Consider the following 25,776-nt stretch of genomic DNA (forward strand, 5'->3'; position numbering starts at 1 on the left):
TCCAACAATCTGAGACATTAAGGGCCTGATTACAACTTTGGCAGAGGGGGTTACTCCGTCCCAAATGTGACGGATATCCCGCCCGCCGTATTACGAGTCCATTATATCCTATGGAACTCGTAATACAGCGGGCATTTGGGACGGATTAACCCCCTCCTCCAAAGTTGTAATCACGCCCTAAATTCCTTATGAAATGCATTCATCATTTGTACAACTACATTGTCATGATATTGTTTGGTGTGGTATTTATACAAGTCTAAATCATTGTGTAGTAATCTGTGCTTTGTGTATTGCTGCTGCGCGTATGTCCTGTGAGGCTTTATGATGTCATTACATTCCATGTTGGAATGTGTGCGCGCAAGTAGGCTGAAGTAGTTGGTGAGGGACGCCGGCTACGCAGTTAATAACTGCAGCGCGGTACCTGTGTTTGTTGTTACAGCGGTACTAAGGCTATTAGCGCATAGGAGGAAGTGTGCGTTTAAAGCTCACCGCTTTTCAAAGAAAGTGTTGTTAAATTGTCAATCATCATCACAGTGATACGTTCACCTTTGCACTGTGTATGCGCATTTAGAGGAACTTTACAAATCCTGCTTTAAGCCAATGAATGTCAGTGTTTTAGAACAGAAATTTGTGGTTATCTCAGTGATACGCACACCATTTTCATTTCATTGGGGAAAAAAAGTTTTAACAGTTGAAATGTAATATGTTGGATGATTTGATTAGTATTTTATTGGAAGTCTTGTGAATCTTACATTATATTTTCATTTTCTATACTTTTATCTGTTTTTTTTAAATCTTTTATGACCGAGCATTTTTTTTTGCGAAATTTATTGAGGGAATTTCAGTTACATATCTGAATTATCATTATGCAGTCTTTACTACCAACTCTGCCTTTTTTTGTGGTTCCGGGATCACCATCTGTTCCATGTAGAAATTGGGTCAGTGCTTTTGTTTCTTATTTAGGGGCCATTGGTGCCTCCAGGTTTAGACCAGAAAGGAGGGAATTCATGTTGCTGCATTCTCTGGGTTTTGGAGGGAGATCCATTTTAAACATCTCCCACCATTAGTTCGGAACCGGGCAGATGAAGAAGACTTGGATCAGTATTCAGAAGCAGTTCAAAAAATTGGAAATACGTTTCAACATACAACCAAGCATTGTTGTCATCAGACATAACTTCTTCACAAGGGACCAAAGAGATGGTGAAGACGTAGATTCGTTCATTTCATCGATGAGAAAGTTGAGTGCTGATTGTCAGTTTGAGGCATTCACTGAACACCTGGTGAGAGATCAGTACATGTGTAAATGTTCTGATAAGACAATTCAACAGAAGTTACTTTCTATGGGAAATCCTACGCTCAAAGAGACAATTCATACGGCAAAAAGCATTGAATTATCTCAGGTTTCGGTGTAAGAGTTACAGGTCAAAACAACTTTTAGCGTGGGTGCAGTTAAACTGAGAGAACCAAAAGCAAATGTCATTCCTAGGAATGATAGTAGGTCATTTTTCACACACAGTAATATTTGTTTCAGGTGTGGGAATGCACCTAATTATAAAAGCAACAAAGGTTGTCCTGTAAGATCAGCTACATGCAGGAGTTATGTGAAGTTTGGTCACTTTGCAAAGGTTTGCCAAAGAGGATATACTGGCTAACGGAGCTGGCCAAATGGTTAAGTCAGCTAGCAAAAGTACAGAAGTGGCTAATGTTTCTGATGCACTATCGGATGACTTAGAGGATGTACAGAAAATCCAGGGTGATTTAAGAGATATGGTGATGGCAGTGGGTAATGAATCCATTGTGGAAGGCGATGTATCCTCAAGTGTTGATCCCTATGTAGAAATTGGTGTTGGTGCAAAGAAAATAAATCTGTTAGCGAACTCAGGGGCACAGATAACTGTGATTACGCAAGAATTGTTTGAAGCAACGTGACAAAACAGACCATTGAAGTCTCCTGATAGAGCACCTGTTTCATATGAGGTATGAAAGTTGGATCTTGCTCTTTTTTTTGAGGATGTGCTTGAGTTTAAAGGCAGGAATTTTTTTGGCAAGGTTTATGTTGCAATCAAAGGGTTGTCTATTCTAGATTGGTTTCACAATGGGCTTTTCCAGATAGTCCTCAGACCTGGAACAAAGGAACAAATATCTGTTGTGGAATCAATGAAATGATTTCACTGAAAGTATTATTAACCAGTTTCCAACGGTTTTTAGTGAAGGGTTAGGATCTGTCAAGGGTTTTGTCCACCATATTAAAGTTAAGGATCATGCCATTCCAGTTAAACACGGTTTGAGGAGCGTAGCTTTCAGTGCCAGGGACCAGTTGGAGCAAGAACCCAATAGTCGTTGTGAAAAGGGCATTATTTAACTAATTGAGTCATCCCTGTGGCTTTCTCCATTGGTGGTAGCTAAGAAAAAAAAGGAAGATTTAGGAATTTGAGTGGATCTGTGCAGCCTGATTAAAAACATTTGGGTGGATTCCTATCCTTTACCCAAAATTTCTGAGTTATTGACCACTATTAGTGGTGCCAAGTGGTTTACTAAGTTAGATCTGGCTTCTGCTTGCCACTAAGTGGTATTTGAACCTTCGTCAAGACACTTGACATCTTTCGTTTACCCAATCTGAACCTTTCAGTATTGTAGGTTGCCTTTTGGGTTGGCTTCAGCCTCAGCTGTTTTTCAAAGAGTCGTGTTCAACATGCTAAAGGATGTCTGTGGAGTTGTGGTTTTCAAGACGATGTTCTAATTCATAGTGATTCTAGAGAGAAACATGAGAAAACATTGTTACAAGCCCTTTAACATCTTGAAAGACAAAGGGGTCGTTTTGAAGAGAGAAAAGTGCCAGTTTTAAAAAGAGAAACGTGGAATATTTGGGGCATTTAGTGTCTGATCAAGGTATTGAACCCAGTCTTGGTTTAGTTAATGCTATCATTGATGCCAAGGCACTTTCAGACAAACCAGGTTTAAAGTCTTTTATTGGTCTATGTGAGTTTTACTCTAGGTTTGTTCAAGTCTATGCTTCCAGAGTCCAGCCACTTACCAACATGTTGAAAATAAATGTTCCTTTTGTATGGGATACTGAGTGTCAGGCTTTTTTTGAATGGATCAGAGTTCAATTAGTTGGGTCAAAGGTCTTTAGACTGTTTGACCCTTGTCGAGTGTACCATCACGGTCGATGCAAGTGAATTTGGCCTTGGTGCAATTCTCACTCATCACAAGGACAATGTAGAGAACACGTTGGGTTATGCTTCCAGAGGTCTCGAGTCCGGAATTGAATCTTTCGGTGATTGAGAAGGAACTTTGATCATAGTCCAATAATTGCTATACTGTCAGGAGACAAATGCAACAATCATAACCTATGGATAGCCAGGTTTTCTACAAAATGATTGCAGTATGATTTCACTGTCACATATGTTCCTGGTAGCAAAAATGGGAGAGCTGATTTTTTTTTTGTCCAGATTTCCTGTTGCTGAAACGAAGGGTTGTATTTTTGAGGAAGAAGAGCAAGAGACTTGTTTTATTCCTTTAGTTGATATGGAAGACGTGTGCCATCAGCAAGAAGGAATGGAGGGATGAAGTACCTAAGGATGAAGTTTTGCTAAAAGTTATGGAGTATGTGAAAGAAGGTTGGCTTAAAGAGAGGAATGTCAGTTATCAGTTTTAGACGTTTGTGAAAGTTTCTCTTGAATTATCGATTGAAGATGGCATCCTCATGTGTTGTGGGAAACTGGTGCCTCTAGTAAGCTTGAGAACGAGACTGATCGATGGAGAACATGAGGGTCATTTAGGCAAAACTTTGACAAAGCGTAGGCTGCGTGAATTGTTTTGGTGGCCTTACATGGACAGGACAGTGGAACAAGTTGTTGATGATTGTGTGGTATGTGCCAATTCCGAGAAGGGGTTCAAGGTGAGAACTCCACCCATGCAGCCGATAGAATTTCCCAAAAGACCTCGGGAGAAGCTAGACATAGATTTAGTGGGTCTGTTCAATATATTTTTATCTGCTTATAGATATGCTGTGGTGGTCATTGATTACTACTCAAAGTGGCCTGGAATTCGTTTCATTAGTGAACTATCTTCAAAAAATATTGTGGATTGCTTGAAAGACCTTTTATTGAGAGAAGGTTTTCCTTCCTCCATTGTTTTAGATAATGGTGTTCAATTTGTTAGAATGGAATTTCAAAAAAAAATTAAACGAGGGGGGATTCTGCACTCAAGAAGTTCTCTGTACCATCCACAAACCAATGGGTTAGTTGAGCGAATGAGTCGTGTCTTAAACAATTGTGTACAGTGGGCAATTACGAGGAACTGTTGTAGGAAGTTGGCTCTGTATATACCATCTCAAAGTGAGAGATAGTGTGCACAGAGTCCAAGGGTTCCCCTTAGTGATTGATAGTGGCACAATTAGATAATACCAATGCTCTATTTTGTTGTAGTGTGGTCGAGCAGTAGGCTTCTCAGAGGGTAGTGTTAAGCATTTGTTGTAGACACACAGGCAATAAATGAGGAACACACACTCAAAGACTTAATTCCAGGCCAATAGGTTTTTGTATATAGAAAAATATATTTTATTAATTTATTTTAGAACCACAAGATTCAAATTTGAGGTAAGTACATAAAATACAAGGTACTTCACACAGGTAAGTATAGAACTTTGATTTAAAACAGTAGTACACACAGTTTTGGTTAAAATGACAAATAGCTATTTTAAAAGTGGACACAGTGCAAAAATGAACAGTTCCTGGGGGAGGTAAGTAATCGTTAGTTTCTCAGGTAAGTAAAGCACTTACACAGTCAGTCTCCTGGGCATAGGCAGCCCACCGTTGGGGGTTCAAGGCAACCCCAAAGCCACAGCACCAGCCACACAGGGCCGGTCAGGTGCAGAGGTCAAAGAAGGGCCCAAAACACATAGGCACCTAAGGAGAACAGGGGTGCTCGGTTCCAGTCTGCTAGCAGGTCAGTACCAGTGTCCTCGGGGAGCAGACCAGGGGGGTTTTGTAGAGCACTGGGGGGGAACACACAGAAGCACACAAAACACTTGAGCGGTACAGGGGCGGCCGGGTGCAGTGTGCAAAGTAGGTTTCGGGTTTTGCGTTGAAAGCAATGGAGGGACCCGGGAGTCACTCTGGCGATGCAGGCAGGGCACGGGGGGCTTCTCAGGCCAGCCACCGACTGGGCTAGGATGAAGGCCGCCTGCTGGTCACTCCTGCACTGGTAGGTGGTACCTCTCGGTCCTGGGGGCTGCGGGTGCAGTGCTTGGTCCAGGCATCGGTTTCCTTTGTTACCTGGCAGTCGCAGTCAGGGGGAGCCTCTGGATCCTCTCTGCAGGCGTCGCTGTGGGGGTGCAGGGAGGTCGACTCAGGGTGTCCACATCGTTAGAATCTCCTCTCTACGGTGTTTGTTGTCCTGAACGCAAGCTGGAGGCGTCTGGTGCAGTGTGTGAAGACTCACGCTTCTGGCGGGAAGTGAGTCTCTTTAAAGTTGCTGTTTCTGGACAGAGCTGCTGTCCTCGGGAGGTTGTTGGTCCTTTAGGTGCAGGTCAGTCCTCTGAGTCCTCAGAGGTCGCTGGTCCCGCTGGATGCGTCGCTGTGCAGGTTCTTTGAGTCTGGAGACAGGCCGGTAGGGCTGGGGCCAAGTCAGTTGTCGTCTCCGTCGTCTCTGCGGGGCTTTCAGTTCAGAAGTCCTTCTTCTTGCTGTAGGTTGCTGGAATCTGATTTTGTGGGTTCAGGGTCACCCATAAATACTAAATTTAGGGGGGTGTTTAGGTCTGGGGGGCAGTAGCCAATGGCTACTGTCCTTGAGGGTGGCTACACCCTCCTTGTGTCTACTCCCTAAGGGGAGGGGGGCACGTTCCTATTCCTATTGGGGGAATCCTCCAAAACCAAGATGCAGTATTTCTTAAGGCAGGGGTCACCTCAGCTCATGACACCTTAGGGTGCTGTCCTGACTGGTGGGTGACTCCTCCTTGTTTTTCTCATTGTCTCCTCCGGACTTGCTGCCAAAAATGGGGACTGTGTCCGGGGGGCGAGCATCTCCACTAGCTGGAGGGCCCTGGGGGATTGTAACATGAAGCCTGAGCCTTTGAGGCTCACTGCTAGGTGTTACAGTTCCTTCAAAGGGGGGGGGGGGGTGTTAAGCATCTCCACCCAGTGCAGGCTTTGTTTCTGGCCTCAGAGAACACAAAGGCTCTCACCCCAGGGGGTGAGAAACTTGTCTCTCAGCAGCAGGCTGGCACAGACCAGTCAGTCCTGCACTGAAGGATTGGGTAAAATACAGGGGGCATCTCTAAGATGGCCTCTGTGTGCATTTTGTAATAAACCCAGCACTGCCATCAGTGTAGGTGTATTATTCTGAGAAGTTTGATACCAAACTTCGCAGTGTTCAGTGTAGCCATTATGGAGCTGTGGAGTTCGTCCTGACAAACTCCCAGACATATACTTAATATGGCCACACTGTACTTAAAATGTCTAAGAATAGACTTACACTGTAGGGGCATATTGCTCATGCAGCAATGCCCTCACCTGTGGTATAGTGCACCCTGCCTTAGGGCTGTAAGGCCTGCTAGAGGGGTGACTTACCTTTACCACAGACATTATTTTGTAGGCATGGCATCCTGAGGGGGATGCCATGTCGACTTTGCCTTTTTCTCCCCACCCACACACACAATCTGCAATGGCAGTGTGCATGTGTTAGGGGAGGGGTCCCTTAGGGTGGCACAACATATGCTGCGGCCCTTAGGGACCTTCCCTGGTCACAGGGCCCTTGGTACCACTGGTACCTTTTACAAGGGACTTATCTGTGTGCCAGGGGTGTGCAAAATGTGGAAACAATGGTACATTTTAGGTTAAAGAACACTGGTGCTGGTGCCTGGTTACCAGGGTCCCAGCACACTTCTCAGTCAACACAACATCAATATTGGGCAAAAAGTGGGGGGTAACTGCAACAGGGAGCCATTTTCCTACAAATGTGTAGTGCAGAATGGTGTACGTTGAATGCTTTGGTTTTACCGCAGAAAGAAGGTGCTGATGGAGCGATTTACTACACATTGTCCATCTTTAGGTCCCGAGGCATGCTGACCGTACACCCGGGCCTCCAGCCCGCCCTCGGCTTGCCACTTGCTGGCATCCTCGTGCCGCCTCTGTGCTCTGCCCAGGTGGCAGGGGCATGCTGACCCTACACCCGGGCCTCCAGCCCGCCCTAGGCTTGCCACTTGCTGGCATCCTCGTGCCGCCTCTGTGCTCTGCCCAGGTGGCAGGGGCATGCTGACCCTACACCCGGGCCTCCAGCCCGCCCTCGGCTTGCCACTTGCTGGCATCCTCGTGCCGCCTCTGTGCTCTGCCCAGGTGGCAGGGGCATGCTGACCCTACACCCGGGCCTCCAGCCCGCCCTCGGCTTGCCACTTGCTGGCATCCTCGTGCCGCCTCTATGCTCTGCCCAGGTGGCAGGGGCATGCTGACCCTACACCCGGGCCTCCAGCCCGCCCTCGGCTTGCCACTTGCTGGCATCCTCGTGCCGCCTCTGTGCTCTGCCCAGGTGGCAGGGGCATGCGGACGGTGCCAGGCCCCTCCTGCTGGACGTAGCAGGAAGCGTGTTCTTGCATCGTGTGGGAGGATCTTTGTTTTCGGATTCATGAAGGTCCCGCCGCAGGTTAGGAGGGAAGCAGCGAGTGCCTGGGCACCACGGACCGTGGTACTCGGGGGCTGCCGGGGCAGTGGATTGAATGTTGGAGTGGCATCTGTTTATGTGGCTGCCTAGCACCGCATGTTGATTATCGCTACCCACGGCGCCGCACCATGTATTCATTATTCAAGGGTCGGTGTTGACTTGACATGCCCTGGCTCTGCAGGCAGGAGACACATCCAGGTTCTGTAAGAGCCACCCCGCTGCCCGCCCGTGCCACGCTGCCGGGAGGAGTGCAGGCTCGGAGATGTCCTCGGCTTCCACATTTCATACTTGGTGCCCACCCTGTGAGCCTCGCAGGCTCAGGCCTGAGGAGGGCAGTCGGTGCCAGGGAGAGCTGTGCTTGTAGCGCTCTAACACGAGAACCCACGCCCAGGTGTTTCTGAGGCCCGGCTCCATGGAGCTGCGGGTTGTAGCGTCCTCGGTTGTGTCATGTTAGGAGCTTCGCAGCGCTTCCCGGGCCTCCCTGGATGCAGAAGTCTCGCGTTCGGCCACTGATAGCAGCAACCTGGCCGAGTACTGGGGACCACGAACTACCACCCGTGACATGTCAGTGATAGCAGCAACCTGGCCGAGTACTGGGACCATGAACTACCACCGGTGACATGCCACTGATAGCAGCAACGTGGCCGAGTATTGGGGACCACGGACTACCACCGGTGACATGCCACTGATAGCAGCAACCTGGCCGAGTACTGGGGACCACGAACTACCACCCGTGACATGCCAGTGATAGCAGCAACCTGGCCGAGTACTGGGGACCACGAACTACCACCCGTGACATGCCACTGATAGCAGCAACCTGGCCGAGTACTGGGGACCACGAACTACCACCCGTGACATGCCAGTGATAGCAGCAACCCAGCCGAGTACTGGGACCATGAACTACCACCGGTGACATGCCACTGATAGCAGCAACGTGGCCGAGTATCGGGGTCCACGGACTACCACCGGTGACATGCCACTGATAGCAGCAACCTGGCCGAGTACTGGGGACCACGAACTACCACCCGTGACATGCCAGTGATAGCAGCAACGTGGCCGAGTACTGGGGACCACGAACTACCACCCGTGACATGCCAGTGATAGCAGGTGACATGCCAGTGATAGCAGCAACCTGGCCGAGTACTGGGACCATGAACTACCACCGGTGACATGCCACTGATAGCAGCAACCTTGCCGAGTACTGGGACCACGAACTACCACCGGTGACATGCCACTGATAGCAGCAACCTGCCAGAGTACTGGGGACCACAAACTACCACCAGTGACATGCCAGTGATAGCAGCAGCCTGGCCGAGTACTGGGACCACGGACTACCACCAGTGACATGCCACTGATAGCAGCAACGTGGCCGAGTATTGGGGACCACGGACTACCACCGGTGACATGCCACTGATAGCAGCAACGTGGCCGAGTATTGGGGACCACGGACTACCACCGGTGACATGCCACTGATAGCAGCAACCTGGCCGAGTACTGGGGACCACGGACTATCACCAGTGACATGCCACTGATAGCAGCAACCTGGCCGAGTACTGGGGACCACAGACTACCACCGGTGACATGCCACTGATAGCAGCAACCTGCCAGAGTACTGGGGACCACAAACTACCACCAGTGACATGCCAGTGATAGCAGCAGCCTGGCCGAGTACTGGGACCACGGACTACCACCAGTGACATGCCACTGATAGCAGCAACGTGGCCGAGTACTGGGGACCACAAACTACCACCCGTGACATGCCACTGATAGCAGCAACCTGGCCAAGTACTGGGGACCACGGACTACCACTGGTGACATGCCACTGATAGCAGCAACGTGGCCGAGTATTGGGGACCACGGACTACCACCGGTGACATGCCACAGATAGCAGCAACGTGGCAGAGTACTGGGGACCACGGACTATCACCAGTGACATACATGCCACTGATAGCAGCAACCTGGCCGAGTACTGGGGACCACGGACTACCACTGGTGACATGCCACTGATAGCAGCAGCCTGCCAGAGTACTGGGACCACGGACTACCACCAGTGACATGCCACTGATAGCAGCAACCTGGCCGAGTACTGGGGACCACAGACTACCACCGGTGACATGCCACTGATAGCAGCAACGTATCCGAGTATTGGGACCACGAACTACCACCGGTGACAGGCCACTGATAGCAGCAACCTGGCCGAGTACTGGGACCATGAACTACCACCAGTGACATGCCACTGATAGCAGCAACCTGCCAGAGTACTGGGGACCACAAAGTACCACCAGTGACATGCCAGTGATAGCAGCAGCCTGGCCGAGTACTGGGACCACAGACTACCACCAGTGACATGCCACTGATAGCAGCAACGTGGCCGAGTACTGGGGACCACAGACTACCACCGGTGACATGCCACTGATAGCAGCAACGTGGCCGAGTACTGGGGACCACGAACTACCACCCGTGACATGCCAGAGATAGCAGCAACCTGGCCGAGTACTGGGACCATGAACTACCACCGGTGACATGCCACTGATAGCAGCAACGTGGCCGAGTATTGGGGACCACGGACTACCACCGGTGACATGCCACTGATAGCAGCAACCTTGCCGAGTACTGGGACCACGAACTACCACCGGTGACATGCCACTGATAGCAGCAACCTGCCAGAGTACTGGGGACCACAAACTACCACCAGTGACATGCCAGTGATAGCAGCAGCCTGGCCGAGTACTGGGACCACGGACTACCGCCGGTGACATGCCACTGATAGCAGCAACGTGGCCGAGTACTGGGGACCACAGACTACCACCGGTGACATGCCACTGATAGCAGCAACGTGGCCGAGTACTGGGACCACAGACTACCACCAGTGACATGCCACTGATAGCAGCAGCCTGCCAGAGTACTGGGACCACGGACTACCACCAGTGACATGCCACTGATAGCAGCAACCTGGCCGAGTACTGGGGACCATAGACTACCACCGGTGACATGCCACTGATAGCAGCAACGTGGCTGAGTATTGGGACCACGAACTACCACCGGTGACAGGCCACTGATAGCAGCAACCTGCCAGAGTACTGGGACCACGGACTATCACCAGTGACATGCCACTGATAGCAGCAACCTGGCCGAGTACTGGGTTCCACAGACTACCACCAGTGACATGCCACTGATAGCAACAACGTGGCCGAGTATTGGGACCACGAACTACCACCGGTGACAGGCCACTGATAGCAGCAACCTGGCCGAGTACTGGGACCACGAACTACCACCGGTGACATGCCATTGATAGCGGCAACCTGGCCGAGTACTGGGACCACGAACTACCACAGGTGACATGCCACTGATAGCAGCAACGTGGCCGAGTATTGGGACCACGAACTACCACCGGTGACAGGCCACTGATAGCAGCAACCTGGCCGAGTACTGGGACCATGAACTACCACCGGTGACATGCCACTGATAGCGGCAACCTGGCCGAGTACTGGGACCACAAACTACCACAGGTGACATGCCACTGATAGCGGCAACGTGGCTGAGTACTGGGACCACGGACTACCACCGGTGACATGCCACTGATAGCAGCAACCTGGCCGAGTACTGGGACCACGGACTACCACCGATGACATGCCACTGATAGCAGCAACCTGGCCGAGTACTGGGGACCACAAACAACCACCGGTGACATGCCACTGATAGCAGCAACCTGGCAGAGTACTGGGATCACAAACTACCACCCGTGACATGCCACTGATAGCAGCAACCTGGCCGAATACTGGGACCACAAACTACCACCCGTGACATGCCACTGATAGCAGCAACCTGGCCGAGTACTGGGGACCACAAACTACCACCCGTGACATGCCACTGATAGCAGCAACCTGGCCGAGTACTGGGGACCACGGACTACCACCGGTGACAAGCCACTGATAGCAGCAACGTGGCCGAGTACTGGGGACCACAGACTACCACCGGTGACATGCCACTGATAGCAGCAACGTGGCCGAGTACTGGGGACCACAGACTACCACCGGTGACATGCCACTGATAGCAGCAACGTGGCCGAGTACTGGGACCACAGACTACCACCAGTGACATGCCACTGATAGCAGCAACCTGGCAGAGTACTGGGGACCACAAACTACTACCGGTGACATGCCACTGATAGCAGCAACCTGGCCGAGTACTGGGGACCACAGACTACCACCGGTGACATGCCACTGATAGCAGCAACCTGGCCGAGTACTGGGGACCACAGACTACCACCGGTGACATGCCACTGATAGCAGCAACCTGCCAGAGTACTGGGGACCACAAACTACCACCAGTGACATGCCAGTGATAGCAGCAACGTGGCCGAGTACTGGGGACCACGAACTACCACCCGTGACATGCCAGAGATAGCAGCAACCTGGCCGAGTACTGGGACCATGAACTACCACCGGTGACATGCCACTGATAGCAGCAACGTGGCCGAGTATTGGGGACCACGGACTACCACCGGTGACATGCCACTGATAGCAGCAACCTTGCCGAGTACTGGGACCACGAACTACCACCGGTGACATGCCACTGATAGCAGCAACCTGCCAGAGTACTGGGGACCACAAACTACCACCAGTGACATGCCAGTGATAGCAGCAGCCTGGCCGAGTACTGGGACCACGGACTACCACCGGTGACATGCCACTGATAGCAGCAACGTGGCCGAGTACTGGGGACCACAGACTACCACCGGTGACAGGCCACTGATAGCAGCAACCTGGCCGAGTACTGGGACCATGAACTACCACCGGTGACATGCCACTGATAGCGGCAACCTGGCCGAGTACTGGGACCACAAACTACCACAGGTGACATGCCACTGATAGCGGCAACGTGGCCGAGTACTGGGACCACGGACTACCACCGGTGACATGCCACTGATAGCAGCAACCTGGCCGAGTACTGGGACCACGGACTACCACCGGTGACATGCCACTGATAGCAGCAACCTGGCCGAGTACTGGGGACCACAAACAACCACCGGTGACATGCCACTGATAGCAGCAACCTGGCCGAGTACTGGGATCACAAACTACCACCTGTGACATGCCACTGATAGCAGCAACCTGGCCGAATACTGGGACCACAAACTACCACCCGTGACATGCCACTGATAGCAGCAACCTGGCCGAGTACTGGGGACCACAAACTACCACCCGTGACATGCCACTGATAGCAGCAACCTGGCCGAGTACTGGGGACCACGGACTACCACCGGTGACATGCCACTGATAGCAGCAACCTGGCCGAGTACTGGGACCACGGACTACCACCGGTGACATGCCACTGATAGCAGCAACCTGGCCGAGTACTGGGGACCACAAACAACCACCGGTGACATGCCACTGATAGCAGCAACCTGGCCGAGTACTGGGATCACAAACTACCACCTGTGACATGCCACTGATAGCAGCAACCTGGCCGAATACTGGGACCACAAACTACCACCCGTGACATGCCACTGATAGCAGCAACCTGGCCGAGTACTGGGGACCACAAACTACCACCCGTGACATGCCACTGATAGCAGCAACCTGGCCGAGTACTGGGGACCACGGACTACCACCGGTGACATGCCACTGATAGCAGCAACGTGGCCGAGTACTGGGACCACAGACTACCACCAGTGACATGCCACTGATAGCAGCAACCTGGCAGAGTACTGGGGACCACAAACTACTACCGGTGACATGCCAATGATAGCAGCAACCTGGCAGAGTACTGGGGACCACAAACTACCACCCGTGACATGCCACTGATAGCAGCAACCTGGCCGAGTACTGGGGACCACGGACTACCACCGGTGACATGCCACTGATAGCAGCAACGTGGCCGAGTACTGGGGACCACAGACTACCACCGGTGACATGCCACTGATAGCAGCAACGTGGCCGAGTACTGGGACCACAGACTACCACCAGTGACATGCCACTGATAGCAGCAACGTGGCCGAGTACTGGGACCACAGACTACCACCAGTGACATGCCACTGATAGCAGCAACCTGGCAGAGTACTGGGGACCACAAACTACTACCGGTGACATGCCAATGATAGCAGCAACCTGGCCGAGTACTGGGGACCACAGACTACCACCGGTGACATGCCACTGATAGCAGCAACCTGCCAGAGTACTGGGGACCATGAACTACCACCCGTGACATGCCAGTGATAGCAGCAACCTGGCCGAGTACTGGGACCATGAACTACCACCGGTGACATGCCACTGATAGCAGCAACGTGGCCGAGTATTGGGGACCACGGACTACCACCGGTGACATGCCACTGATAGCAGCAACCTGGCCGAGTACTGGGGACCACGAACTACCACCCGTGACATGCCAGTGATAGCAGCAACGTGGCCGAGTACTGGGGACCACGAACTACCACCCGTGACATGCCAGTGATAGCAGCAGCCTGGCCGAGTACTGGGACCATGAACTACCACCGGTGACATGCCACTGATAGCAACCTTGCCGAGTACTGGGACCACGAACTACCACCGGTGACATGCCACTGATAGCAGCAACCTGGCCGAGTACTGGGGACCACAGACTACCACCGGTGACATGCCACTGATAGCAGCAACCTGCCAGAGTACTGGGGACCACAAACTACCACCCGTGACATGCCAGAGATAGCAACCTGGCCGAGTACTGGGACCATGAACTACCACCGGTGACATGCCACTGATAGCAGCAACGTGGCCGAGTATTGGGGACCACGGACTACCACCGGTGACATGCCACTGATAGCAGCAACCTTGCCGAGTACTGGGACCACGAACTACCACCGGTGACATGCCACTGATAGCAGCAACCTGCCAGAGTACTGGGGACCACAAACTACCACCAGTGACATGCCAGTGATAGCAGCAGCCTGGCCGAGTACTGGGACCACGGACTACCACCGGTGACATGCCACTGATAGCAGCAACGTGGCCGAGTACTGGGGACCACAGACTACCACCGGTGACATGCCACTGATAGCAGCAACGTGGCCGAGTACTGGGATCACAGACTACCACCAGTGACATGCCACTGATAGCAGCAGCCTGCCAGAGTACTGGGACCACGGACTACCACCAGTGACATGCCACTGATAGCAGCAACCTGGCCGAGTACTGGGGACCATAGACTACCACCGGTGACATGCCACTGATAGCAGCAACGTGGCTGAGTATTGGGACCACAAACTTCCACCGGTGACAGGCCACTGATAGCAGCAACCTGCCAGAGTACTGGGACCACGGACTATCACCAGTGACATGCCACTGATAGCAGCAACCTGGCCGAGTACTGGGGACCACAGACTACCACCGGTGACATGCCACTGATAGCAGCAACGTGGCCGAGTATTAGGACCACGAACTACCACCGGTGACAGGCCACTGATAGCAGCAACCTGGCCGAGTACTGGGACCATGAACTACCACCGGTGACATGCCACTGATAGCGGCAACCTGGCCGAGTACTGGGACCACGAACTACCACAGGTGACATGCCACTGATAGCAGCAACGTGGCCGAGTATTGGGACCACGAACTACCACCGGTGACAGGCCACTGATAGCAGCAACCTGGCCGAGTACTGGGACCATGAACTACCACCGGTGACATGCCACTGATAGCGGCAACCTGGCCGAGTACTGGGACCACAAACTACCACAGGTGACATGCCACTGATAGCGGCAACGTGGCCGAGTACTGGGACCACGGACTACCACCGGTGACATGCCACTGATAGCAGCAACCTGGCCGAGTACTGGGATCACAAACTACCACCCGTGACATGCCACTGATAGCAGCAACCTGCCAGAGTACTGCGGACCACAAACTACTACCGGTGACATGCCACTGATAGCAGCAACCTGGCCGAGTACTGGGGACCACAAACTACCACCCGTGACATGCCACTGATAGCAGCAACCTGGCCGAGTACTGGGGACCACGGACTACCACCGGTGACATGCCACTGATAGCAGCAACGTGGCCGAGTACTGGGGACCACAAACTACCACCCGTGACATGCCACTGATAACAGCAACCTGGCCGAGTACTGGGGACCACAGACTACCACCGGTGACATGCCACTGATAGCAACGTGGCAGAGTACTGGGACCACAGACTACCACCAGTGACATGCCACTGATAGCAGCAACGTGGCCGAGTACTGGGACCACAGACTACCACCAGTGACATGCCACTGATAGCAGCAACCTGGCAGAGTACTGGGGACCACAAACTACTACCAGTGACATGCCACTGATAGCAGCAACCTGGCCGAGTACTGGGGACCACAGACTACCACCGGTGACATGCCACTGATAGCAGCAACCTGGCCGAGTACTGGGGACCACAGACTACCACCGGTGACATGCCACTGATAGCAGCAACCTGCCAGAGTACTGGGGACCACAAACTACCACCAGTGACATGCCAGTGATAGCAGCAACGTGGCCGAGTACTGGGGACCACGAACTACCACCCGTGACATGCCAGTGATAGCAGCAACCTGGCCGAGTACTGGGACCATGAACTACCGCCGGTGACATGCCACTGATAGCAGCAACCTGGCCGAGTATTGGGGACCACGGACTACCACCGGTGACATGCCACTGATAGCAGCAACCTGCCAGAGTACTGGGGACCACAAACTACCACCCGTGACATGCCAGTGATAGCAGCAGCCTGGCCGAGTACTGGGACCACGGACTACCACCAGTGACATGCCACTGATAGCAGCAACGTGGTCGAGTATTGGGGACCACAGACTACCACCGGTGACATGCCACAGATAGCAGCAACGTGGCAGAGTACTGGGACCACGGACTACCACCAGTGACATGCCACTGATAGCAGCAGCCTGCCAGAGTACTGGGACCACGGACTACCACCAGTGACATGCCACTGATAGCAGCAACCTGGCCGAGTACTGGGGACCACAGACTACCACCGGTGACATGCCACTGATAGCAGCAACGTATCCGAGTATTGGGACCACGAACTACCACCGGTGACAGGCCACTGATAGCAGCAACCTGGCCGAGTACTGGGACCATGAACTACCACCGGTGACATGCCACTGATAGCAGCAACCTGCCAGAGTACTGGGGACCACAAACTACCACCAGTGACATGCCAGTGATAGCAGCAGTCTGGCCGAGTACTGGGACCACGGACTACCACCAGTGACATGCCACTGATAGCAGCAACGTGGCAGAGTATTGGGGACCACGGACTACCACCGGTGACATGCCACTGATAGCAGCAACGTGGCCGAGTATTGGGGACCACGGACTACCACCGGTGACATGCCACAGATAGCAGCAACGTGGCAGAGTACTGGGGACCACGGACTATCACCAGTGACATGCCACTGATAGCAGCAACCTGGCCGAGTACTGGGGACCACGGACTACCACCGGTGACATGCCACTGATAGCAGCAACGTGGCCGAGTATTGGGACCACGAACTACCACCGGTGACAGGCCACTGATAGCAGCAACCTGGCCGAGTACTGGGACCATGAACTACCACCGGTGACATGCCACTGATAGCGGCAACCTGGCCGAGTACTGGGACCACGAACTATCACAGGTGACATGCCACTGATAGCGGCAACGTGGCCGAGTACTGGGACCACGGACTACCACTGGAGACATGCCACTGATAGCAGCAACCTGGCCGAGTACTGGGACCACGGACTACCACCGGTGACATGCCACTGATAGCAGCAACCTGGCCGAGTACTGGGGACCACAAACAACCACCGGTGACATGCCACTGATAGCAGCAACCTGGCCGAGTACTGGGACCACAAACTACCACCCGTGACATGCCACTGATAGCAGCAACCTGGCCGAGTACTGGGGACCACAAACTACCACCCGTGACATGCCACTGATAGCAGCAACCTGGCCGAGTACTGGGACCACAAACTACCACCCGTGACATGCCACTGATAGCAGCAACCTGGCCGAGTACTGGGGACCACAAACTACCACCCGTGACATGCCACTGATAGCAGCAACCTGGCCGAGTACTGGGGACCACGGACTACCACCGGTGACATGCCACTGATAGCAGCAACGTGGCCGAGTACTGGGGACCACAGACTACCACCGGTGACATGCCACTGATAGCAGCAGCGTGGCCGAGTACTGGGACCACAGACTACCACCAGTGACATGCCACTGATAGCAGCAACGTGGCCGAGTACTGGGGACCACAGACTACCACCAGTGACATGCCACTGATAGCAGCAACCTGGCAGAGTACTGGGGACCACAAACTACTACTGGTGACATGCCACTGATAGCAGCAACCTGGCCGAGTACTGGGGACCACAGACTACCACCGGTGACATGCCACTGATAGCAGCAAGCTGGCCGAGTTCTGGGGACCACAAACCACTCACCCAGGAACGATTGCATGAACACCCGGCAGATGAAGGGAGCACCCCACAGCTTCTGTCCACCCCAGAACATGGATGAAGGGAGCATCCCACAGCTTCTGTCCACCCCAGAACATGCAGACTACCGCCCGTGACATGCCAGTGAAGTCCATTGACAGGTGCCTCGGATGCTGCACAGTGCCTGGACGGAGTCTCCCTTACTTCCCAGCACTATGCTGTGCCCTAACCAAGCAGTGTATAGATGTCTGCTCTGCAGTCTTTCTAAACCCCACCGTTTACTGGAAGGTGCACACACTGCGTCTCTCCAGGTGTGCTGGCCTGGGTATGAACAATGCCATCTGATGGACGGCAGAGGTTGGTAATCTTCGACCCTCCTTGATCTTCTAGATCCATCTACCTGGGATATGAACAATGCCATCTGATGGACGGCAGAGGTTGGTAATCCTCGACCCTCCTTGATCTTCTAGATCCATCTACCTGGGATATGAACAATGCCATCTGATGGACGGCAGAGGTTGGTAATCCCCGACCCTCCTTGATCTTCTAGATCCATCTACCTGGGGTATGAACAATGCCATCTGATGGACGGCAGAGGTTGGTAATCCTCGACCCTCCTTGATCTTCAGATCCATCTACCTGGGATATGAACAATGCCATCTGAAGGACGGCAGAGGTTGGTAATCCTCGACCCTCCTTGATCTTCTAGATCCATCTACCTGGGGTATGAACAATGCCATCTGATGGACGGCAGAGGTTGGTAATCCTCGACCCTCCTTGATCTTCTAGATCCATCTACCTGGGATATGAACAATGCCATCTGATGGACGGCAGAGGTTGGTAATCCTCGACCCTCCTTGATCTTCAGATCCATCTACCTGGGATATGAACAATGCCATCTGAAGGACGGCAGAGGTTGGTAATCCTCGACCCTCCTTGATCTTCTAGATCCATCTACCTGGGGTATGAACAATGCCATCTGATGGACGGCAGAGGTTGGTAATCCTCGACCCTCCTTGATCTTCTAGATCCATCTACCTGGGGTATGAACAATGCCATCTGATGGACGGCAGAGGTTGGTAATCCTCGACCCTCCTTGATCTTCAGATCCATCTACCTGGGATATGAACAATGCCATCTGAAGGACGGCAGAGGTTGGTAATCCTCGACCCTCCTTGATCTTCAGATCCATCTACCTGGGATATGAACAATGCCATCTGATGGACGGCAGAGGTTGGTAATCCTCGACCCTCCTTGATCTTCAGATCCATCTACCTGGGATATGAACAATGCCATCTGAAGGACGGCAGAGGTTGGTAATCCTCGACCCTCCTTGATCTTCAGATCCATCTACCTGGGATATGAACAATGCCATCTGAAGGACGGCAGAGGTTGGTAATCCTCGACCCTCCTTGATCTTCTAGATCCATCTACCTGGGGTATGAACAATGCCATCTGATGGACGGCAGAGGTTGGTAATCCTCGACCCTCCTTGATCTTCTAGATCCATCTACCTGGGGTATGAACAATGCCATCTGATGGACGGCAGAGGTTGGTAATCCTCGACCCTCCTTGATCTTCAGATCCATCTACCTGGGATATGAACAATGCCATCTGAAGGACGGCAGAGGTTGGTAATCCTCGACCCTCCTTGATCTTCAGATCCATCTACCTGGGATATGAACAATGCCATCTGAAGGACGGCAGAGGTTGGTAATCCTCGACCCTCCTTGATCTTCTAGATCCATCTACCTGGGGTATGAACAATGCCATCTGATGGACGGCAGAGGTTGGTAATCCTCGACCCTCCTTGATCTTCTAGATCCATCTACCTGGGGTATGAACAATGCCATCTGATGGACGGCAGAGGTTGGTAATCCTCGACCCTCCTTGATCTTCAGATCCATCTACCTGGGATATGAACAATGCCATCTGAAGGACGGCAGAGGTTGGTAATCCTCGACCCTCCTTGATCTTCAGATCCATCTGCCCATGTAGCCAGATCCTCCTGCGTAGCCAGCCTTTGCAGGTCCCCAGCGCTGTGTCCATTAGGTGACTTCATCCCCTCCGCCGGCCGTAGTCCTTAAGATGCACAGGAAGGGGACAGGCCTTTGGGCTCTTTCCTTCGGTTCTGCATCAGCAAAAGCTTCCTCACGTCGTCAACAGCTTTCTTATGAGCGCTGCATTGAATGACGGCTTCTTGTTTAATTAATCCTAAAGTATTTTTAAAATGGATGTACCGTGTTGTATTTTCTGTGCTTGAGAGGTTTTCTGAAGTTGTGTGGCTGTCGTGTCTCCGCCTCAGTGTCGAGGGGGTAGCGCCTTCCACCCCAGGATGGCTCAGATCGCCTCCTCCTCTGTGATGACTGATGAGAGGGTGTGAGACTGAGAAGCTGTTCGTGGAGCTCATGAGTCATAGGGGTGTCACCTCCTCCTTACTTTGGGGCCCAGTGCACACGGGAGCCCACACTGGATGCGTGACACTCCTCCTTGGTTTCACCTTCGGTTGTCTGTGCGCTTCTTGTCCCAGCCTCCTTGTTATTTCTTGTTTCAGGTGACAGCATGCAGAACCAGGCTGGGAAGGGGCCGATGAATCGCCTGCGCTGGGACTTGTCGAGCGATCAGATCAGAGCTCTGACTGCGGACCTCATTGAAAGGACAAAGACGGTCTACGACGCGGTGGGCGCGCAGCGCCTGGAGGCGGTCTCGGTGCAGAGCACCTTGAAGGTGCTGGCGGACGTGGAGCTCGAGTACACAGGTAGGATGCTGACCCTTCCTGGGTGGGGCCTCGGACTCTGCAGGGCGCTTGTTGGGGTCACATAAGCTTGGGGTGCTTGTGTGGCACGTTGAGGTGTTCTTGGAGGCTGTGATGGTCCTGGGCAGGAGGCGCACACTGAACAGAAGGAGCCGGGCTTCTGTGTGGCACCTTAAGGCGCTACTGATAGGACGGGGGGTTCCCCGTCTGGGATTCCGTCCTCACTACAGAAGGATTACAGAGGACCCGGGACTGAGTGTTAGAGTTACAGAGGATCTGGGAATGAGTGTTAGACTTACAGAGGATCTGGGAATGAGTGTTAGAGTTACAGAGGATCCGGGAATGAGTGTTAGACTTACAGAGGATCTGGGAATGAGTGTTAGACTTACAGAGGATCTGGGACTCGGGAATGAGTGTTAAACTTACAGAGGATCTGGGATCCGGGAATGAGTGTTAGACTTACAGAGGATCTGGGAATGAGTGTTAGACTTACAGAGGATCCGGGAATGAGTGTTAGACTTACAGAGGATCCGGGAATGAGTGTTAGACTTACAGAGCATCTGGGACTCGGGAATGAGTGTTAGACTTACAGAGGATCCGGGAATGAGTGTTAGAGTTACAGAGGATCCGGGAATGAGTGTTAGACTTACAGAGGATCTGGGAATGAGTGTTAGAGTTACAGAGGACCCGGGAATGAGTGTTAAACTTACAGAGGATCTGGGACCCGGGAATGAGTGTTAGAGTTACAGAGGACCCGGGAATGAGTGTTAGAGTTACAGAGGATCCGGGAATGAGTGTTAGAGTTACAGAGGATCCGGGAATGAGTGTTAGAGTTACAGAGGATCTGGGATCCAGGAATGAGTGTTCGAGTTACAGGGGACCCGGGAATAAGTGTTAGACTTACAGAGGATCTGGGATCCGAGAATGAGTGTTAGAGTTACAGAGGATCCGGGAATGAGTGTTAGAGTTACAGAGGATCCGGGAATGAGTGTTAGAGTTACAGAGGATCCGGGAATGAGTGTTAGAGTTACAGAGGATCTGGGATCCAGGAATGAGTGTTAGAGTTACAGGGGATCCGGGAATGAGTGTTAGAGTTACAGAGGATCTGGGATCCGAGAATGAGTGTTAGAGTTACAGAGGATCCGGGAATGAGTGTTAGAGTTACAGAGGATCCGGGAATGAGTGTTAGACTTACAGAGGATCCGGGAATGAGTGTTAGAGTTACAGAGGATCTGGGATCCGGGAATGAGTGTTAGAGTTACAGAGGATCCGGGAATGAGTGTTAGAGTTACAGAGGATCCGGGAATGAGTGTTAGAGTTACAGAGGATCCGGGAATGAGTGTTAGAGTTACAGAGGATCTGGGATCCGGGAATGAGTGTTAGAGTTACAGAGGATCCGGGAATGAGTGTTAGAGTTACAGAGGATCCGGGAATGAGTGTTAGAGTTACAGAGGATCCGGGAATGAGTGTTAGAGTTACAGAGGACCCGGGAATGAGTGTTAGAGTAACAGAGGATCCGGGAATGAGTGTTAGAGTTACAGAGGATCCGGGAATGAGTGTTAGAGTTACAGAGGACCCGGGAATGAGTGTTAGAGTAACAGAGGATCCGGGAATGAGTGTTAGAGTAACAGAGGATCCGGGAATGAGTGTTAGACTTACAGAGGATCTGGGATCCGGGAATGAGTGTTAGACTTACAGAGGATCCGGTAATGAGTGTTAGAGTTACAGAGGATCCGGGAATGAGTGTTAGACTTACAGAGGATCCGGGAATGAGTGTTAGACTTACAGAGGATCCGGGAATGAGTGTTAGACTTACAGAGGATCTGGGATCCGGGAATGAGTGTTAGACTTACAGAGGATCCGGGAATGAGTGTTAGACTTACAGAGGATCCGGGAATGAGTGTTAGACTTACAGAGGACCCGGGAATGAGTGTTAGAGTTACAGAGGATCCGGGAATGAGTGTTAGAGTTACAGAGGATCCGGGAATGAGTGTTAGACTTACAGAGGATCCGGGAATGAGTGTTAGACTTACAGAAGATCCGGGAATGAGTGTTAGAGTTACAGAGGATCCGGGAATGAGTGTTAGAGTTACAGAGGATCCGGGAATGAGTGTTAGAGTTACAGAGGATCTGGGATCCAGGAATGAGTGTTCGAGTTACAGGGGACCCGGGAATAAGTGTTAGACTTACAGAGGATCTGGGATCCGAGAATGAGTGTTAGAGTTACAGAGGATCCGGGAATGAGTTTTAGAGTTACAGAGGATCCGGGAATGAGTGTTAGAGTTACAGAGGATCTGGGATCCAGGAATGAGTGTTAGAGTTACAGAGGATCCGGGAATGAGTGTTAGAGTTACAGAGGATCCGGGAATGAGTGTTAGACTTACAGAGGATCCGGGAATGAGTGTTAGAGTTACAGAGGATCCGGGAATGAGTGTTAGAGTTACAGAGGATCCGGCAATGAGTGTTAGAGTTACAGAGGATCTGGGATCCAGGAATGAGTGTTCGAGTTACAGGGGACCCGGGAATAAGTGTTAGACTTACAGAGGATCTGGGATCCGAGAATGAGTGTTAGAGTTACAGAGGATCCGGGAATGAGTGTTAGAGTTACAGAGGATCCGGGAATGAGTGTTAGACTTACAGAGGATCTGGGATCCGGGAATGAGTGTTAGAGTTACAGAGGATCCAGGAATGAGTGTTAGAGTTACAGAGGATCCGGGAATGAGTGTTAGAGTTACAGAGGATCCGGGAATGAGTGTTAGACTTACAGAGGATCCGGGAATGAGTGTTAGACTTACAGAGGATCCGGGAATGAGTGTTAGAGTTACAGAGGATCCGGGAATGAGTGTTAGACTTACAGAGGATCCGGGAATGAGTGTTAGACTTACAGAGGATCCGGGAATGAGTGTTAGACTTACAGAGGATCCGGGAATGAGTGTTAGAGTTACAGGGGACCCGGGAATGAGTGTTAGAGTTACAGAGGATCCGGGAATGAGTGTTAGACTTACAGAGGACCCGGGAATGAGTGTTAGAGTAACAGAGGATCCGGGAATGAGTGTTAGAGTTACAGAGGATCCGGGAATGAGTGTTAGAGTTACAGAGGACCCGGGAATGAGTGTTAGAGTAACAGAGGATCCGGGAATGAGTGTTAGAGTTACAGAGGATCCGGGAATGAGTGTTAGAGTTACAGAGGATCCGGCAATGAGTGTTAGACTTACAGAGGACCCGGGAATGAGTGTTAGAGTAACAGAGGATCCGGGAATGAGTGTTAGAGTAACAGAGGATCCGGGAATAAGTGTTAGAGTTACAGAGGACCCGGGAATGAGTGTTAGAGTTACAGAGGATCCGGGAATGAGTGTTAGAGTTACAGAGGATCCGGGAATGAGTGTTAGAGTTACAGAGGATCCTCGAATGAGTGTTAGACTTACAGAGGATCCGGGAATGAGTGTTAGACTTACAGAGGATCTGGGATCCGGGAATGAGTGTTAGACTTACAGAGGATCCGGTAATGAGTGTTAGAGTTACAGAGGATCCGGGAATGAGTGTTAGACTTACAGAGGACCCGGGAATGAGTGTTAGACTGACAGAGGATCCGGGAATGAGTGTTAGACTTACAGAGGATCCGGGAATGAGTGTTAGACTTACAGAGGATCTGGGATCCGGGAATGAGTGTTAGACTTACAGAGGATCCGGTAATGAGTGTTAGAGTTACAGAGGATCCGGGAATGAGTGTTAGACTTACAGAGGATCTGGGATCCGAGAATGAGTGTTCGAGTTACAGAGGATCCGGGAATGAGTGTTACAGTTACAGAGGATCCGGGAATGAGTGTTAGACTTACAGAGGATCCGGGAATGAGTGTTAGAGTTACAGAGGATCCGGGAATGAGTGTTAGACTTACAGAGGATCCAGGAATGAGTGTTAGAGTTACAGAGGATCCGGCAATAAGTGTTAGAGTTACAGAGGATCCGGGAATGAGTGTTAGAGTAACAGAGGATCCGGGAATGAGTGTTAGACTTACAGAGGACCCGGGAATGAGTGTTAGAGTTACAGAGGATCCGGGAATGAGTGTTAGAGTTACAGAGGATCCGGGAATGAGTGTTAGAGTTACAGAGGATCCGGGAATGAGTGTTAGAGTTACAGAGGATCCGGGAATGAGTGTTAGAGTTACAGAGGATCCGGGAATGAGTGTTAGAGTTACAGAGGATCCGGGAATGAGTGTTAGACTTACAGAGGATCCGGGAATGAGTGTTAGACTTACAGAGGATCCGGGAATGAGTGTTAGACTTACAGAGGATCTGGGATCCGGGAATGAGTGTTAGACTTACAGAGGATCCGGTAATGAGTGTTAGAGTTACAGAGGATCCGGGAATGAGTGTTAGACTTACAGAGGATCCGGGAATGAGTGTTAGACTTACAGAGGATCCTGGAATGAGTGTTAGACTTACAGAGGATCTGGGATCCGGGAATGAGTGTTAGACTTACAGAGGATCTGGGATCCGGGAATGAGTGTTAGAGTTACAGAGGATCCGGGAATGAGTGTTAGACTTACAGAGGATCCGGGAATGAGTGTTACAGTTACAGAGGATCCGGGAATGAGTGTTACAGTTACAGAGGATCCGGGAATGAGTGTTTGAGTTACAGAGGACCCGGGAATGAGTGTTAGAGTAACAGAGGATCCGGGAATGAGTGTTAGACTTACAGAGGACCCGGGAATGAGTGTTAGAGTTACAGAGGATCCGGGAATGAGTGTTAGACTTACAGAGGATCCGGGAATGAGTGTTAGACTTACAGAGGATCTGGGATCCGGGAATGAGTGTTAGACTTACGGAGGATCCGGGAATGAGTGTTAGACTTACGGAGGACCCGGGAATGAGTGTTAGACTTACAGAGGATCCGGGAATGAGT

The 25,776-nt window shown here is 51.8% G+C and overlaps 1 protein-coding gene across 4 annotated transcripts in view; it reads left to right on the forward strand.

The window, feature by feature from the left end:
- The window catches only part of THOP1 (thimet oligopeptidase 1), a 236,187-nt gene that overhangs the window by 52,117 nt on the left and 158,294 nt on the right, over positions 1 to 25,776 (forward strand). For all 4 annotated transcript variants that reach the window (XM_069215804.1, XM_069215806.1, XM_069215805.1 and 1 more), the window contains exon 2: positions 20,673 to 20,876. In XM_069215804.1, the coding sequence (XP_069071905.1) occupies positions 20,673 to 20,876 (204 nt within the window). The remainder of the gene's footprint in view (positions 1 to 20,672; positions 20,877 to 25,776) is intronic.

Source organism: Pleurodeles waltl, chromosome 12 (genome assembly GCF_031143425.1).
Source record: "Pleurodeles waltl isolate 20211129_DDA chromosome 12, aPleWal1.hap1.20221129, whole genome shotgun sequence".
Classification (NCBI taxonomy): domain Eukaryota; kingdom Metazoa; phylum Chordata; class Amphibia; order Caudata; family Salamandridae; genus Pleurodeles; species Pleurodeles waltl.